The sequence below is a fragment of the Athene cunicularia genome, assembly GCF_003259725.1.
Source record: "Athene cunicularia isolate RWA chromosome 1 unlocalized genomic scaffold, athCun1 chr1_part1, whole genome shotgun sequence".
Lineage (NCBI taxonomy): Eukaryota > Metazoa > Chordata > Aves > Strigiformes > Strigidae > Athene > Athene cunicularia.
Genome location: NW_020799091.1, coordinates 109586985 through 109602656, shown reverse-complemented (window position 1 = coordinate 109602656; position 15672 = coordinate 109586985). Strand labels below are relative to the sequence as shown.

The 15672-nt window shown below is 35.8% G+C and overlaps 1 protein-coding gene across 1 annotated transcript in view; it reads left to right on the top strand.

Moving 5' to 3' along the window:
- The window catches only part of GBE1 (1,4-alpha-glucan branching enzyme 1), a 128533-nt gene that overhangs the window by 90024 nt on the left and 22837 nt on the right, over positions 1-15672 (top strand). The window contains exons 12-13 of the mRNA XM_026843662.1: positions 7684-7868; positions 8938-9068. Coding sequence (XP_026699463.1) covers positions 7684-7868; positions 8938-9068 — 316 coding nt within the window. The remainder of the gene's footprint in view (positions 1-7683; positions 7869-8937; positions 9069-15672) is intronic.

The window sequence follows — 15672 nt, the reverse complement described above, 5'->3', positions numbered from 1 at the left end:
GAATAGAATATTGTTGAACTTTCTTTTTTGATTTATATCATATGAAAAGCTTTAACTTTTCTGTGTGTCAAATATTATTCAAGTGGTCTCTTTCTTTGGTTTGCATTTTTTCTCTTTTAGTAACATAATCCTTTATATACTCTTTCAAAATTAAGAGGATGAATTTCTGGACTTGGTGACACCAGTAAAAAAACTGCTATTGAATATATTATGTCAGAAGGTTTGCCTTTGTGTAACCTTTTTCTGTTCCACTCTGGTCCTCAATTCACTTTTTAAGCCTACTGACCTGTCAGTTGTGGTACCTGGCAGTACACCACACTGAAACATTTAGCTAGAATTTCTTTGACCGCATCTTCTGTTTGGGAAGGTCTCATCGTAGGTTTTCGACATTGGTTTGGGGTTTTTTTTAACCTTTGCAAGGTGTTGTGGAATATTGCAGTTACTAAATATTTTAGTGAGGTCTTGGAAGTGGTTAACTAAATAATATATACTGTGCATTATAGTTGTTTTCCAAAAAAAAAGTTTAGGTAAATCAAACACAGCCCTTGGAAATATCAAGGGAACTTATGGTGTCAACTGTATCATTTTAATAGCATATGAATCCAATAGAGATGAAGTAAAACATATTTCACAGAAGTTTGGGGTGGCAGTTTATTTGTCTGGTTTCTCTTTTTCTTTACAGCAGTATTTTCCTCTGTCTGGTTTCTCTTTTACTTTACAACAGTATTTTCCTCTCTAATTCAATTGACATTTTTAAAAATTACTTTTTCCAATTTAAAATTAAGATGTAGGAACATACCATAACTGATTGGGAGAAATGTCTTTTAATAAGATTTCTGATTCTCCCTTATTTGCTAAGTAGGATGTGTTAGGAATAGATTACAATAAATATGATTTGAAGAGAGTTATTTTAGAAATACTTATCACTAAGCTTTGAAAATGCTGTGATTGGCAAAATATTTGATAGTATAAAAAATCTACTTAAATAATGCAAGTTGCAATATATGTAAAAGAATTTGAGATCTGATAGAAAGGAAAAACTTCATGACACTTACTCACAGGTGGAGATTAACTGTATTTATCTGGGCTTGACAACCTGTGCAACAGCATGATGTGATTTCAAATGGCTGGTATAATAAAATAAGAAAATCAAGAGTACTGGACCTTTTAACAGTAGTATAAAATTAGTACAGTGCTTTTCAAGAGCACAGACTTGATAAGCAGTTGTCAGCTTCTAGAATAAATAGTAAATTACAAAGCCTCCTTGAATTTCAGCAAAGTTTCTGATACCAGAGTATTTGCTTTCCTGGATTATTTGTTTGTATTAACCTGTGCCTGTTTGCCTTAATGACTGCGGGAATAATAAAAGTGATCTGTTTGCTCTGACAAAAGATGTTTATTATAAGTGATGTATACTATAAAGGTGTCTCTTTTGGAGAAGAAAAAGTCAGTAACCAGTAAATACTCTTTTTATAAAAGTATCAAAAGTAATAAAATAGAGTGATGAATATAGCTTCTAAAGTTAACATTTTTCCGCTGAGCAATGTTGTACAACTTTCCATTGCCAAAAGCTTTGTCGTGAATAATGTGTTTATATACACAGTTTTCATGGGTTTGTAAATTTTTTTTATGCTGTTCTTTCTGATTTGAAAATCTACATTTTCATTTCTTGAGAAGAATAGAAACCAAGAGTTCTTGAAATACTTTGAGTTTTAATTAAACCAATTGTAGACAGATAAGTGAGGGTCATCTGCAGAATAAGATCGTGACAAGCAAGTCTCCTACAGCCTAGCTGTGGTCCCAAACTCTTTGAATACATAAGTGGTTTCTCTGTGACAGTTTTGTCTTTTTTAATATAGAAGTCTCAATTGAAGAGATGGAGAGTATATTGTCCCAATCAAGTTTCTTCCAAGGCTTATGTTCCCCAACACACAAATTTTATTTTATGTTCTTCTACTGAAAGTTTTGCAACTGTCAGTAGTTAGCAAAAAGCCAAAAGATGTGGCTCATATATCTAAGGATAACATTCTGAAAATTTATTTGAGGTTATCTTGAAGGGATTTTTTTAATTGTTTGTTGGTTTTTTTTTTAATTTTCTTCAGAGACTCAACAATCGATCATAGAGTGTGGAACAAATTGCAGTTAGTGCTGCAGTTTGAGCAATAGGATGTTGAAGACCACCATCATAATTTTCTCTAGGATTTCTCAGAGTGAAGGGGAAAGCTTAAAGCCTCAGTAGGGGAATGTTTGCTATTTAAAAGCTTGGATATTTAAATGATAGGTAGGACATTTGAAAGTGCTACCTACCTGTGATGACTGTGTGAAAGTGTAATACAGGCTTCCATGTTAGTTTTATGCGTAAAGTAGCCTATTAAGAGGAGGGGGGAAATAAGAAAAAAGCAATCATTGTCATGTCCTGAAAATTAATGGAGACTGGTGGGTTGTGTTAAGAGGAAGCATCATTTATGTTTCCTGTATTCTTTGGTCCTTTTCGAGGCACGTGCTTCTGGCCACTGTTAGAAAGAGGCAACTAAAGGAACATTTAATTCTGATTCAGTAGGTTTTACTGGCCTATTTAAAAATAGGACTGGAATGTCATAGCTGAATAGTGTTAAAGCTATACATCCAAACAACTGTGGCAATAGTTTGAGAAATACTGAAGAAGAAAAGAGAGGCTGTAAAAGCAGAACAAGTCATAATAAAAGCCTTCATTTAGTGCTACATAAATTAAATCAATGTTATTCTGGTGGAGGAACAGGAAACTCTATTTTTAGATAAACTGAAAGATTTCTTCTTGGAGCAACAAGTCAGACATCCCAGGGAATTCCTCAAAATTTCATTCTGTAGCTGGCCTGGTTCTTCTAGTCAGCTACTGTAGATAGAGTGCTGTATCCCTGGTGTGATTAGGGTAACCGTTTTAAGGACTCAATACTTTCCTGTATCTTTGAAACATTAGAGGCATACTTGTATTTTTTCATGACTGTATTGCACCAGAAGAGATGCATTCTTTGCTCATTTAATACAGGCAAAGTTAGGCATCTCCTCCCTTCTTCCCTAGGAGACATGGAAGGTCTGAGTTTCAAACGCGGTACAGTATTTATCCTAATTTTTGTCTTACCATAGATTGGAAGGAGGCAATGTCTGGTATTTTCATAAAATGGGAGAAAAATACTTTTTTCACAGAACTGGCTTTGCCAATACCTCTCTTTTTACCATTACCTCATGCATGAAATTTCCTCTAGTCTGTCTCTTATGCAGGAATTAGAATATAATTTTTTGTCTGGATTGATTTTGTTAGTCATTTCTGGACCAGTATGTCATTGTGTTTCAGGAGGAGTCCATTTGGAATTTCACATTGTTATATTGTTGCATGGATGACAAGATCAAATGAATGCTTGTGATGAAAGCTTGTTCTCTTGTAATTTGAAGGCAGTATAGAGTTTCTTATTTGGTTTTGGTAGTATACATGTTAAGAAGATTTGGTAGAAACATGAGTAAGTACAAAGTATCAGAATTGCTTAATATGCAAGAGCTTCACAACTAGTGAAAATGAGGATTAATTGAAATGTTTATTTTTTGAAATCATGCTAAATATCATATGCTATCTATACCTGATGTACGCTGATTCTGTTTATAATCTGCAGATTGTTGCATTGTCATCATTGTTCACAAAGGTAGTGAAGTTAAATTCAAATCAGTTACAACTCCTAGGCGAGTTGATAGGCTTGTGCAAGTTGTCATAACTCCACTTATTTTGATAGAAATACGTTAAGATGAAACTGGTGTAATTTTGTCCCAATGTGCCCAGTCTCCAGCTTATCAACTTTAAATACGATCTTTTTATAGAATTTTAGATAAGTTAAAAACTTATTCAGCCTTACACACCTAATTAAATTCTCATCTTTGATGTATCAAATAAACTACTTGCTTTAACTGCTTTTAAAGTATTTAATGTCATACTTAATTCAAAATACAAACAAACCAAAGTAACAGGCATCTCTTGGCACTGTCTGCTACATCTTTTAAATATGCCTTCAGTTCTGCTTAGCCTGATTATTTGAGAAAGCATTTCTAGTAAAGATGTCTAAAGAAGAGAGATCAAGAAAACTTTAATGACCTGTGGGGCACAGCTTCAAAGGAGGCATTAGCAGCATAACTACTTTGTGGTGTAAATGCATTTCTTGCCAAATAAACAAGTGTGACGTAAATTTTCATTATTGCAATAGGAAGTTAATTTATTTGTTGGAATTGTGATCTTGAAATCTGGTACATAGTAAGTTGTCCAATATGTGCAATATGTAGCAAATAGAAAACTTGAATTAATGCCTAGATAAAATTAGTATGCGTTGCACTTCAATGATTTGTCTTTGTTTTGTTTCTCTAATCACAATTTCAGTTAATTTCAGCTTTGTTCTCTGCCTCCCCCATGTTAGTTCCATTGTCTTGATTTGCATCATTTGTAGCAGCTGGCTTCTTGTCAATCTGTAGTTTGGACCTTTACATCAAACAGCAAATTAATTACAGGAAACGAAATCCCAATAGTACTTCTATGCTTACATGCTTTCACAATTGTCAAAAAGTGAATGTTGCTGATTCTTGTTAGAAATGAGAAGTGGAACATGGGGAAAGGGGACAGTACATGCTTCACAGGTACTGTTAGTTAACTCCAGATGTAAGTGTGGGTCAGTTACCTGTACCATCCCTTTCCTAAAGCCTCTTCTCATTTGTTATAAAGTTAAACTAGGAAAACATAGCAATTTAAAAAAAAAAAAAAAGATAGTATGACATACTTATTTTCTGTTAAAGGATGCATAGCCTTAATGTGTCTCAAGTGCAGAAGCACTCTTGGGAATTTATTGAAAGGCCTTCTTGCATTCTAACTGTTAGTTCTTTTTCCCTATACCACATCTTAAAAACACAGTCCAAAAAGCCTACTTGAATTCATTCTGTCATAATTTATGAACTTCTATTTTTATTTAAAAAAAAAAAATCCAGACCCTTTTAAAATCAACACATACAAAAGGCCCATGAGTATATTGTCCAGAAGGTGCCAATAGAAAAATAGATGTTTAAAGCAGTCAGTATTTAGACGCTCAACATGCTTTTCTGACATCAGCAAGTAATTTAGTCTTTTGTCAAGGTGCTGCACTGTATTAAATTCATTTTTTCCTTAATAGCAATTAGTAATGGTTGGGAAATTAGCATTGCTTTTGTATTTTGCTGCAGTTCTTTAAAAAAAAGAACAACAACAAAACCCAGCGTTCAAATAATACTAGTTACTGTGGTGGGGAAATAGGCAAAATGAGTGGAGGTGGAGAAGTCAGTATATGGCATAAACACAGATATGCTCTACTTAAAGTGAAATACTCTATTGAAACCATGGGCTAGTTTAGTCTAATTTATTTGCTATTTTCTATTGCTTATTTCCCCAATTTTTATGTTTTTCTTGAACAAGTAGGTACAATTTTCTTGGCTACCTTTTCAAGATACATACCATCTCTGACTTTGTGATGTTTTTTGCTATCTTTAACTGAGCTATCTCACGTAGTCTATCTTTTCAATAGTGTGCAGATCACGAAAGAAGGTAATACCTTGCCCAGCTCTTAAGAGAATATTGAATTTGGTTAGATACAGTGTCTGTTTTGTAGCAATATCTTTCCTCATTTTCCATACAGTATTGTTAGCACAGTTTAAGAGCTCAGTCTAGCATTATTCCAAGGTCATTTTCAAAGTCCTACTGTGATTCTGATTCTTTTAAATTTGTCTCTGGTTTTGAGCTGAATATGAAATATAGTGGTTTAGCTTTTGAATGGGAAATTTAATTTACAACTTGTCAGTTCGTTTACCAAATGGATACCACTGTGAAGGATTCTCCTAAATATATATGCAGCCTTTCTCTTTTGTTCTTTGTTCATTTCTTTGTTCCCATGAAGCACAGAAATACACAAAAATCACTTCAAAAATCTAAATTCATAGCTGTCACTACTAACCTTATCCTCTGGGCCTTCCAGGCAGCGCAGGCTGTGTGAGACAGCAGATGGCAGCTGCACGTGGAGGGTATCCATCCAGGAAATGATGCTTGCCTTCCCTCAGCATCCTTGCCCTTCCTCTGCCCACAAAACTCCAGTTTATTGTCAGATCTTGAGTAACTGCTTGTAGAATTGTTAGGATTTTTTTGTTGTTTTTTTAATAGAAACCTTCTTATATTTGTTCATATTACTTTCCATACATGTTTCCAGGTAGACCACTTGTTGTTTCAGTTTTATGGTGAGTAGGTGTTATGTGTAATCTCGGAAATGTCTCTGATGAATGAACCATCATAGGCTTTGAAATGTATGGTTAACTTTCAAGGTACTTAACACATTTAAATCCTGTGTAAAATGAATAGTCCAAAATGACTGAGAGTCTGCTAGGCAGCAGATTATTGTATGAGTTAGGACCAATAAATCCATTTGGATTTTTCTCAAAATGTAATAACACCAGTATCTAAAACAAGAAAATCTTGGATATATGACTAATTCAAAATAAAGTCCCAAAAGAGGTGTTGCTGAGATTTGCTTTGGAGATTCTACATAGGAGAATCTAAGATTTCTCTTGATTAAATTACAACTTTTTTCTCTTTTTTTTCTTTTAATGGAATGTGATCTAAGTCTGAATAAACCTATTCCTGGTCTTAAAGTGAAGACTATCCAGTTATGTGGGCTAAGTAATCAGGATGAGGCTGGCAAACCTGTGAAGCATTGCTGCTACAGAAAACCAAATTGAAATACAATGGCATATTTACATACGCACGAAGGGACCTGAACCGGTGGGCACACAGAGGAACCCAGTGCTCAAACATGCTTCATCCCAGTCTGAAATGTGTCTCTGGTGCTTCTGACAGAGTGTTATGCTTAGAAAAGCAGCTCCCCTTGCAAGGCTGCTGAATTGATGTATACTGTTACATCCCCAAGTTGTCATGCCCCTCAAGTAATTTGTTTTCAGTATCAAATACTGAATGCATCATCATTAAGCTTTGTGCTTTATTCTTCATAATCCAGCCTGCTACTTAAACTAGGATGTCTTTTGAATTTTTCTAGGAGGTGAGGAACCAAGATTCAAGTCATTCTTTTTTAATACCTATTTTCATACAACAGTATTTATATCAAGGATAAAAAGTCAAAGAAAGTGGTCAATGGGCATCCAACTGGCCTTCTGGTTGTTTGAAGTTTAATGGATAAAACAGAAGTTTTATGTCTCTGTAGTTATGTGAATGGTGGTGCTGATTTCTCTTAAGTGCTCTAAAACAATGGATTTCTACTATCAAAGTGATACTTTTAGGTTTCATAGTGACTCTAAAATTTGTATCCCGGTTGACTGAATTTCAGTTGCCCTTATTAAAGGATGGGTATGAGAAATTTCTAAACATGGTATAATAGCATAGAGGATGTAATTCATTTGCCACTTTATGCTTGAGTCTGTGGATATTTTACTCAGGTAATTTTATTGGCCAAACAAGCCTGTTAACATGCATGAAAGTTCTGAGATATTTTAATAATAAAATTACTAATTTATATACGGAGTGTTAATCTTTGTAATTTTAAAACTTGTAGAAAGGAAGTAAACTTTAATGAATTTTACTTTGGTGGTTGTAGCGTGGTTTTAGTGCGTGATTTCACAGATTCTTAATATTTTTAAATGCAGGTAACGAATTCGGACACCCAGAATGGCTTGACTTTCCCAGAAGGGGGAATAATGAGAGCTACCACTATGCCAGAAGACAGTTTAATCTTACTGAGGATCATCTTCTTCGCTATAGATTCCTAAATGCATTTGATAGAGATATGAATAAATGGGAGGAAAAATTTGGCTGGCTTGCATCTCCCCCGGTAAGCTGTATATACTAAATGATAAGTTTTTAGTCACCAGTTGGGTACATGTTCAGAATAACAACAATACCAAATTTGCATGCAGAAATTTTAAACAGCACTTTATTATGCACTGCGTAATGCCTCACCATATATTTCAAGTTGTCAAACATGTCACTGAAATATCTTCCATAGATAATAGAAAGCTGAAGCAGTCTGCTTTTAGCTTCATAGCAAGCTCTTTTCCTGTTTTTTTTGGTATTTTTATTTAGTAACTGCAGATTGGGTAAAGCAGACTATAAAATTGTCTGTAATCAAATCCAAGGATTGCTTTGGGAAGGTGTAAATTGTTCTGACAATTTACTTTTATATAAGTAATTACTCTGTTACTGAGAAAACACTTTCAGTAGAGTATAGTGTAAGTTATAGTCTCCTGGTTTTCAACCTGTCACTTTTTTATTTGCCTTTTTTACCTAACTATGGCACTATAATTTTTATTAAATCAAGTCAATTATTATAATTTCTCAGTGTTTAATTATTTCATACTAGTCATAATCCACTTTGAAGAATTTTTTTAATGGATGTCTAGTTATTTATTAATGGCTTTAGCAAACAGAACAAAGGTGCTATGTGCAGCAGTTTAATGTAGTTTATCAAAACTATTTCTCACACAGCTTTTAAAAAACAAATGAAAAATATATGCAATGCCTAATTTTCTAAATTACTTAACAGTAGATATGATGCAGATCCCCATAACAAGTAGAATAAAGATTTGATTTGATAAAAGGAATCCATTTTTTTGCTAAAGGAAATTGTGGTAAAAAGACCATGTTATCAATCTCTGAGCAAGAATTTTTCAAGTGATCTATACCTAACATGCTTCTGTCTCCTTAATTTTTACATTGCCTTATAAAAAGTAAGCTACCATTTAGTAATCAATAAAATTTTATATGACATTACATATGTAAACAATTTCAGTTGCCTTTATGTATGTTGCTTGGATCTTTGACTGTTTTACTTGAAATGAGGTAGAGTAGCAGTGGGTTTTTTCTTGTTAATTCATTGGATTTTTATCTTTTTTCTTTCCTAGGCCTATGTGAGCGAAAAGCATGAATCCAATAAGGTCATAGCATTTGAGAGAGCAGGTCTCATTTTCATTTTCAACTTCCATCCGTATCAAAGTTACGTGGACTACAGAGTGGGTATTGAAACTCCAGGAAAATATCCTTTTCTTTACTGTTTTGCTTGTACAGGAAAGCTTTAGAAGTTGAAAACTGTTTCTATGTTCTCATATGAATGCAAACTTTAGTTAAAAAGGTAAGAAACCACTTATTTGTCATCAGCATAAGCTTGCTTTAATTCTTAGTGCACAGCAAAAAAATAATTTAGAAATTTGATTTCTTCAGAAGAGATCATTTAGTAGGTGACCTGGTTTCATCCCATGCCTTGGGCTGAGAGGGAGCACAGCTGGAGTGCCAGTCCTGGATCGGTCATTAGAGTATTCCATATCATGTGACATCATGCTCAGTATATAAAGGACACGTGTGCTCTCTCATTTCTGGTTCGGTCGGCGCGGAAAGATCTTTGGTGTGGTTGGGATCACTGCTGGGGGTGGGCTGCCTACTGGTTGCCAGGTTATAAGCAACTACATTGTGTATTACCCATTTGGACTTACTATTGTTACTGTTGTTTTGTTACTATCACTAAACTGGGGTTTTTTTTAATTCAACCTAAGAATTCTCCCCTTTTTTTATGTCCCTCCCCTATTTTACCAGGAGGGAGAGAAATGTCAGCAACTGGCAGTGTGGTGATTGGCTACCGACCAAGTTCAAACCACGACTGTAAGAACCAAAAGTAAAAATTGCAATTTAAAGATGACATGTTAAAGTTTCCTTGTGATGCCTTAGTTTTTGGCATTATGTTGAGGCATGAAAAAGCCAGTAACTCCTCCTTAAATAAACTACAGACAGTAACCACAGTAAGATGAGGCTGTGCACGCAGTCACGCGGGAAAATGCATTAGCTTAAACCTTCATCAGGAAGGTTGTACAATTTCTGGTTTATAACTGGATGGACTGAGAATGTGCTCTTAGCTCATCTGAGCAGTAAATGATTACTGTTGAGTAATTGGCTGGTTTTGCATTAGTGTCCAAATTTTAAGCATTGAGGCAGATTCAGAAAACTAGTGCTTACTTGCCTAAGGAATTTAATTTGCCCAAATTCATGTTGTTTCAAGTCCTTTGACAAGCGCAGTCTAGTGAATCTTGCTGTCAGTTTAAAGCACTGCAGTTCCAATTTTGGCCTACTCTCTTTTTATTTATCTATAATTTCAGGAAACTACTGCCATAATTTCAGTTGTTTTAGTTCAATGTATTACTCTAACTCCTGCACACTGTGAATTGACCTATAGGGTCTCAGGAACTTAGCAGGATTCTGGTTTAGAAACATCAAGTCAAACCCACCTTCTGTGCTGCTACTGGAACTCCTGGCAAAGATAGAACAAGGTAGTAAATTTGAGTAGTAAAATCTTAATCTGGTGTTGTGAGATATACCAGTACTTGACTGTATTCACCCAAAACACACATTCTGCTGCATTTCATCTGTCTTGTATGAAATTCTTCGACTTCTAGAGATGGAAAAGGTGTAAGTTCATTGTTAAGGACTACAGCACATAATAGAACTAGCATGACTTTTTTGCTCTGATACTTATGCTGATACATTTAAATCTAATCCGCACTTTGTTGTTCAATTTTTGCCTTTTTCAAAGATGTTAGAGGTTCAATTATCAGAAATGCTTAAGAAATACTTTTTTAAGCTCTCAGTCTTAACTTTTGTATCATCTATTTTCTCTCTTTTCCATACCACATTGTCATCAGGCCTGTGTTTAATTACGATTCTATATGAGGCTGTTATCCTAACTGCATTTTCTGGTTTGTACTGAATTAATTGAATATTAGGCATTGTTCTTCTGGGTGTGTAAATGCCCTGCACACATTTACTGTTTATATTGAATCCTGAACACATTGCTCCTGTTTCAGCTGAGGCTGCTCTGTAGTAGCTGTTCTGAAACAAATTATGAAATCTGCTTTTCACTGGTTTTACTTTGCAAATCAAGGCCCAGTTGGTTTTCAGAAAGTTGATCTGTTGCTAATTCGCTCTGGGCATTGAAACAGCTTTCTACTGTATCTTGGCTAGAAACAGTCATTGCTAATCGATTTTTTTTTTTTTTTTAATGTAAATGAAGACTCATTGAAAAATGTTTGCTATTGACAGTAATAGATGATCAGGGACACTTTACATCCTTTATTTTGGTTAACTGAAAATCATACTGAAACTTAACAACAACTCAAATGTGTTCAAAACAAGTACAATATAAGCAAGGCATACAGATGATGGTTTGTATTTACAGTTTATATTGTATTTTTTTAATATGTTAGTGTCAGTACAAAGTCTTTTAAGCTTGTGCAGTATAATTTTATTTACTTCATACATTATAGATAGTTTAAATTTAAAAAGTCTTTGTTAAAGCATAAAGATCCATATTAGCTCTTCATTCACTAACCTGAAGTTTTCATTGCTAATGGAACTGACAGTTACCAACAGTGTATTTGCTTTTGTTAAGGTGCTCTGTCTGAATAACCCCTCCCAACCCAAGCAAACAGCAGATGTTGTGGTTCTCTGTCCTCAGTGTGTGACACTCTGCTTTTGGTGGGAATGAGGGCTCCAAGTACTGCTGCTGCTTTTCTCTGCGAAACATAGCGCACCTTAACCTCTGCAGAGAGCCTTGTTCATTTGGTTAAGGAAGTGTCTGTCCCCTTTTACGGCTTGCAACTCTGAGCAGAAGTAGTTATCTTAGTTTAGTGTTCTCACTTGGGAATCACAAATGTAGAATCTTCCATAAATCTCCTTTTCAACAACCCGCTATTCATTTTATTCCATACAGGGCAGTTCAATGCATGAACCAGGGGAAACTCCTTGAAAACCCTCTGGGAGGGAACTGTTGCCAACTGGCTCTTAGCCTGATTTAACCTTGGATTTTTAAGTCTGAAGGTAGGAACCATCTCTTCCTTCCAGTGTCTCGGATTCTGAAGACATAAGTTACTCTGAATAATACAAGTACTTAGGCAGACATATCAGAAGAGGTTGTGCAAGTTTTTGTTCACAGAGCTGTCCTGAAACCATCTTCAGGTTTGAAAAGCTACAGTGTTTTGCATGGTTGCCTCTCAAGGTGAACACAGCAGTGTTTCCCCTGCCAGGAGAATAAAAACCTCCTCTTAGCTGAAAAACAAAAGATCTTATAAAGACACTTTGCTAGAATTGGGCATGTTTGTTTGAACAAATAATTTAGTTGCCCCAAATTTGTAGTTTTAGCTTATAAAAGCAGATTGAATCTATCTTCATCAGACTACTGAAACAAAGTTTAGGAAGTTGAAGTGGTTTCTGTTGATTGTTGAAATAAAAAACATAATATTTCTTCTTAAACTGTTGTGCATAAAGAGGAGAACATAACAAAGAGTGAAAAGGAAAAAGCAAGTTTAACTTAGGTCAAAACCTTTTGCTTTGGCTCATAAACATCTTTTTACTTTTTTCTTTGGCTTTTGAAATAAAACTCTTTTATGTTAATTAAGATCTCTTTTCATCTGGGAAGCTTATTTATAATTATATTTAAAAGGTCACTGTGTGCTCATCCAAGATCATTACATGGGATGAAGCATTGGGACTTCTTTTCTAGTAGAAGTGCATCAAATAAGAAAACATAACCTGATCCTACACCATAAAAATCTCACTTCTGTTTAGTACCTGTTGCTAGCAAAGTCTTTGGAAAGTAAGTTGGCCATAAACATTTTGAACATACCTAAACTTTCCATTTCTATTGTGTTTAGAACACTAAGCAGTACTGTATCTACCAGTTCTGTTCTCAGAATCTTTTCATTGATAATGAATAAAGAAGCTCTCCATTATCCTATTCTTCCGTGTCAAAGTTTGCTTCTAACCCAAGGAAAGCCCTAGAGTTGTGGAACCTAACATCAAGTGTCTCTCAGAACTGCTGAAATCTTAGTAATGACTGGTATGCAATGCATTTATGTGCTTACCATCGTAATTGCTTATTTTCTGAAAACTTCATGTTAAACTAGACATACCTAATACTTTGACATTAGTACAGAGAAGATGCAGATCGTCATCGAAACACTTATCTGAAACAGTTCAAAAGCAGAATAATGTTACCGCAGTTCCTTAGGCATCCTTCATTTATGAGTAGTGGTAATGAACTGTATGCATGGTCTTAAGTGACAACACATTTGAGGTATTGCAGCATGTGGTGAAAGAGAGTAACTGAAATTGCCTCACTTCTCACAGGTGAGGAGTCCATATGTAGTATTTGTGATTCTGTTTGTAGCAGCACACCCTAAAAATTCTTTATTCCATTTGTATCTCCTCTGGTTGCAAGATCAAATCACGAAAGTTAGCATGTGGGTGACAGTGCTGTTCAGATTTGGATCTACTTTTTTTCTGTAGTGTTGGTAACTGTGTAAGCTACTAGCAGTACACAGGGAGTAACTTACCCTATTTCTGTATTCTTTCTAAGACTGGTGAAAGTGAGACGGTGGTAAAGAGGGATAACATGATTTTCAGAACATAAAGTAAATTGAAGCTTGTTCTGGTACTTCCATTCAAGAATGATTTGGCTTTATTTTTAGAACAGAAAGTTAAGGGTATCAAGTATTTTAACAACCACATAAGTCCATAAGAAGTCCACTTTATACTTCACCTAACCAGGAGAGATGCAATTTATGTGCATTCATTTCTCTTAGATGCGCTAAGACTTTCTTGGCTCAGATTTCGAAGCTGTTAATCAAGAATAGCTGATTTGAACAGTACGTCGCATTAGGCAAACAAAAAAGCCACAAAGTTTTCTTATTGCAGCTCAGTCTTCTAGAGTAGTCAAACTTTTATAGTATAGGAATAATTAAGAACTGTTTATATTATCAGTGTGTAAATTAATCATATCCCAAAGTTAATAACCGCTGTTGCCCTCCTATTCTTCTTGCTTTCAGTGTTTTTTCTTGTTCCCTGCCAACACCCAGCAGGCTGAGTTTTAGTATCTCTTTTCTTTAAATACATTGGGGTGTTTTAATGTTCACTGGCTTGCTTTCTAACTTTTGTCCTGCAATTAGAGCTATGCATTTTACGATCCCTGTGGAACTTAAACATGAAGCAGAGTACTTAAAAACAAGAGTTTATTGTTACTCAGGTGTTTTTCTTAAGAAGTTGGTGGATTTTTAATTGATATTCTGAGACAGTTACTGAATAAGCCTGAAGAGCAAATTGTTATAATACACTGATTAAGTTCCTTTCAGTAAGAAGCTTATCTGAATGATACTGGGAATTTTGAGAAATGTGATGAGCCTTTCACTACCTATGTTTAATTTTTAGTGGATTAAATAAGTCAGTGCATCTAACACGTTGTTAAATTGTGGATGGCTTTGACATATCACTATGTTGTAGTAATATGTATCTATAAGTTGTTGTCGTATATAGTAGCTTCTCAGGTATGTTAAAAGTTATAGAGCCTCCTGCGTTGCTGGCCTACATTTTCATAGGCAGTCCTTTCTTCTGATCTTAGTGAAAATGTCATTCTCCTTTCAGCTGTTTTTTATTTGTGGGCTGTTGAAGTAGCAGACCTTATTGTACTTTTATAACAGAAATCATAGTCTGTATGCATTACAGTCCTCCTCATCCCACTTGATTTGGAAAGTGTTCTTCTGAACAGTCAGCCAGTCAATAGCTATATGAAGAGTCACAACCAGCTTAGAGTCAGTTTTTCATTCCGTTTTATACTACAGTCTTCTCTTGACTTATTTTTCTTGACATTGCATTGCTCCATTCTGCATCTTGTTCTCCTAAGATGGTGTACCCTAGTGTGAGGTATTCAGGGACTGAGATTTTAATTTTATATGCAAACATGGAAGTCTGTAGATGTTATTGAGTAATACAATTCACTACTAGCTTGTCTCTGTATCTTGACATTTCATGTTGTCATGTACTGCTAAAGTGCAAGCACGAAAAAAAAATGTCATGGGAAAAATGGTTACTTTGTTAGAAATACTTATATTTTTACATAGCATAACATATCAAAGCATTGCAATGCGAGTGTGAATGAGTACCAGAGTTGTACAACTATTGTTGGCATGTATTTATCTTATTAGATGAGGGAAAGGCTGTGGATGTTGCCTACCTTGACTTTAGTAAGGCCATTTCCCAGACCATTCTCCTGGGGAAACTACCTGCTCGTGGCTTGGATGGGCACACGCTTTGCTGAGTAAAAACTGGCCGGATGGCCGGACCCAAAGAGTTGTGGTGAATGGAGTTAAATCCAGTTGGCAGCCAGTCACGAGGGGTGTCCGCCAGGGCTTGGTGTTGGGGCCACTCCTGTTTAACATCTTTATTGATAATCTGGACGAGGGGATCGAGTGCACCCTCAGTCAGTTTGCAGATGACACCCAGTTGGGTGGGAGTGTTGATCTGCTCGAGGGCAGGGAGGCTCTGCAGAGAGACCTGGACAGGCTGGAGCCATGGGCTGAGCCCAACTGGAGGAGTTTCCATAAGGCCAAATGCCAGGGGCTGCCCTTGGGCCACAACAACCCCCAGCAGCGCTACAGGCTTGGGGAGGAGTGGCTGGAGAGCTGCCAGTCAGAGAGGGACCTGGGGCTGTTGATTGACATCCGCCTGAACAGGAGCCAGCAGTGTGCCCAGGTGGCCAATAAGGCCAATGGCATCCTGGCTTGTGTCAGCAATAGTGTGGCCAGCAGGGACAGGGAAGGGAT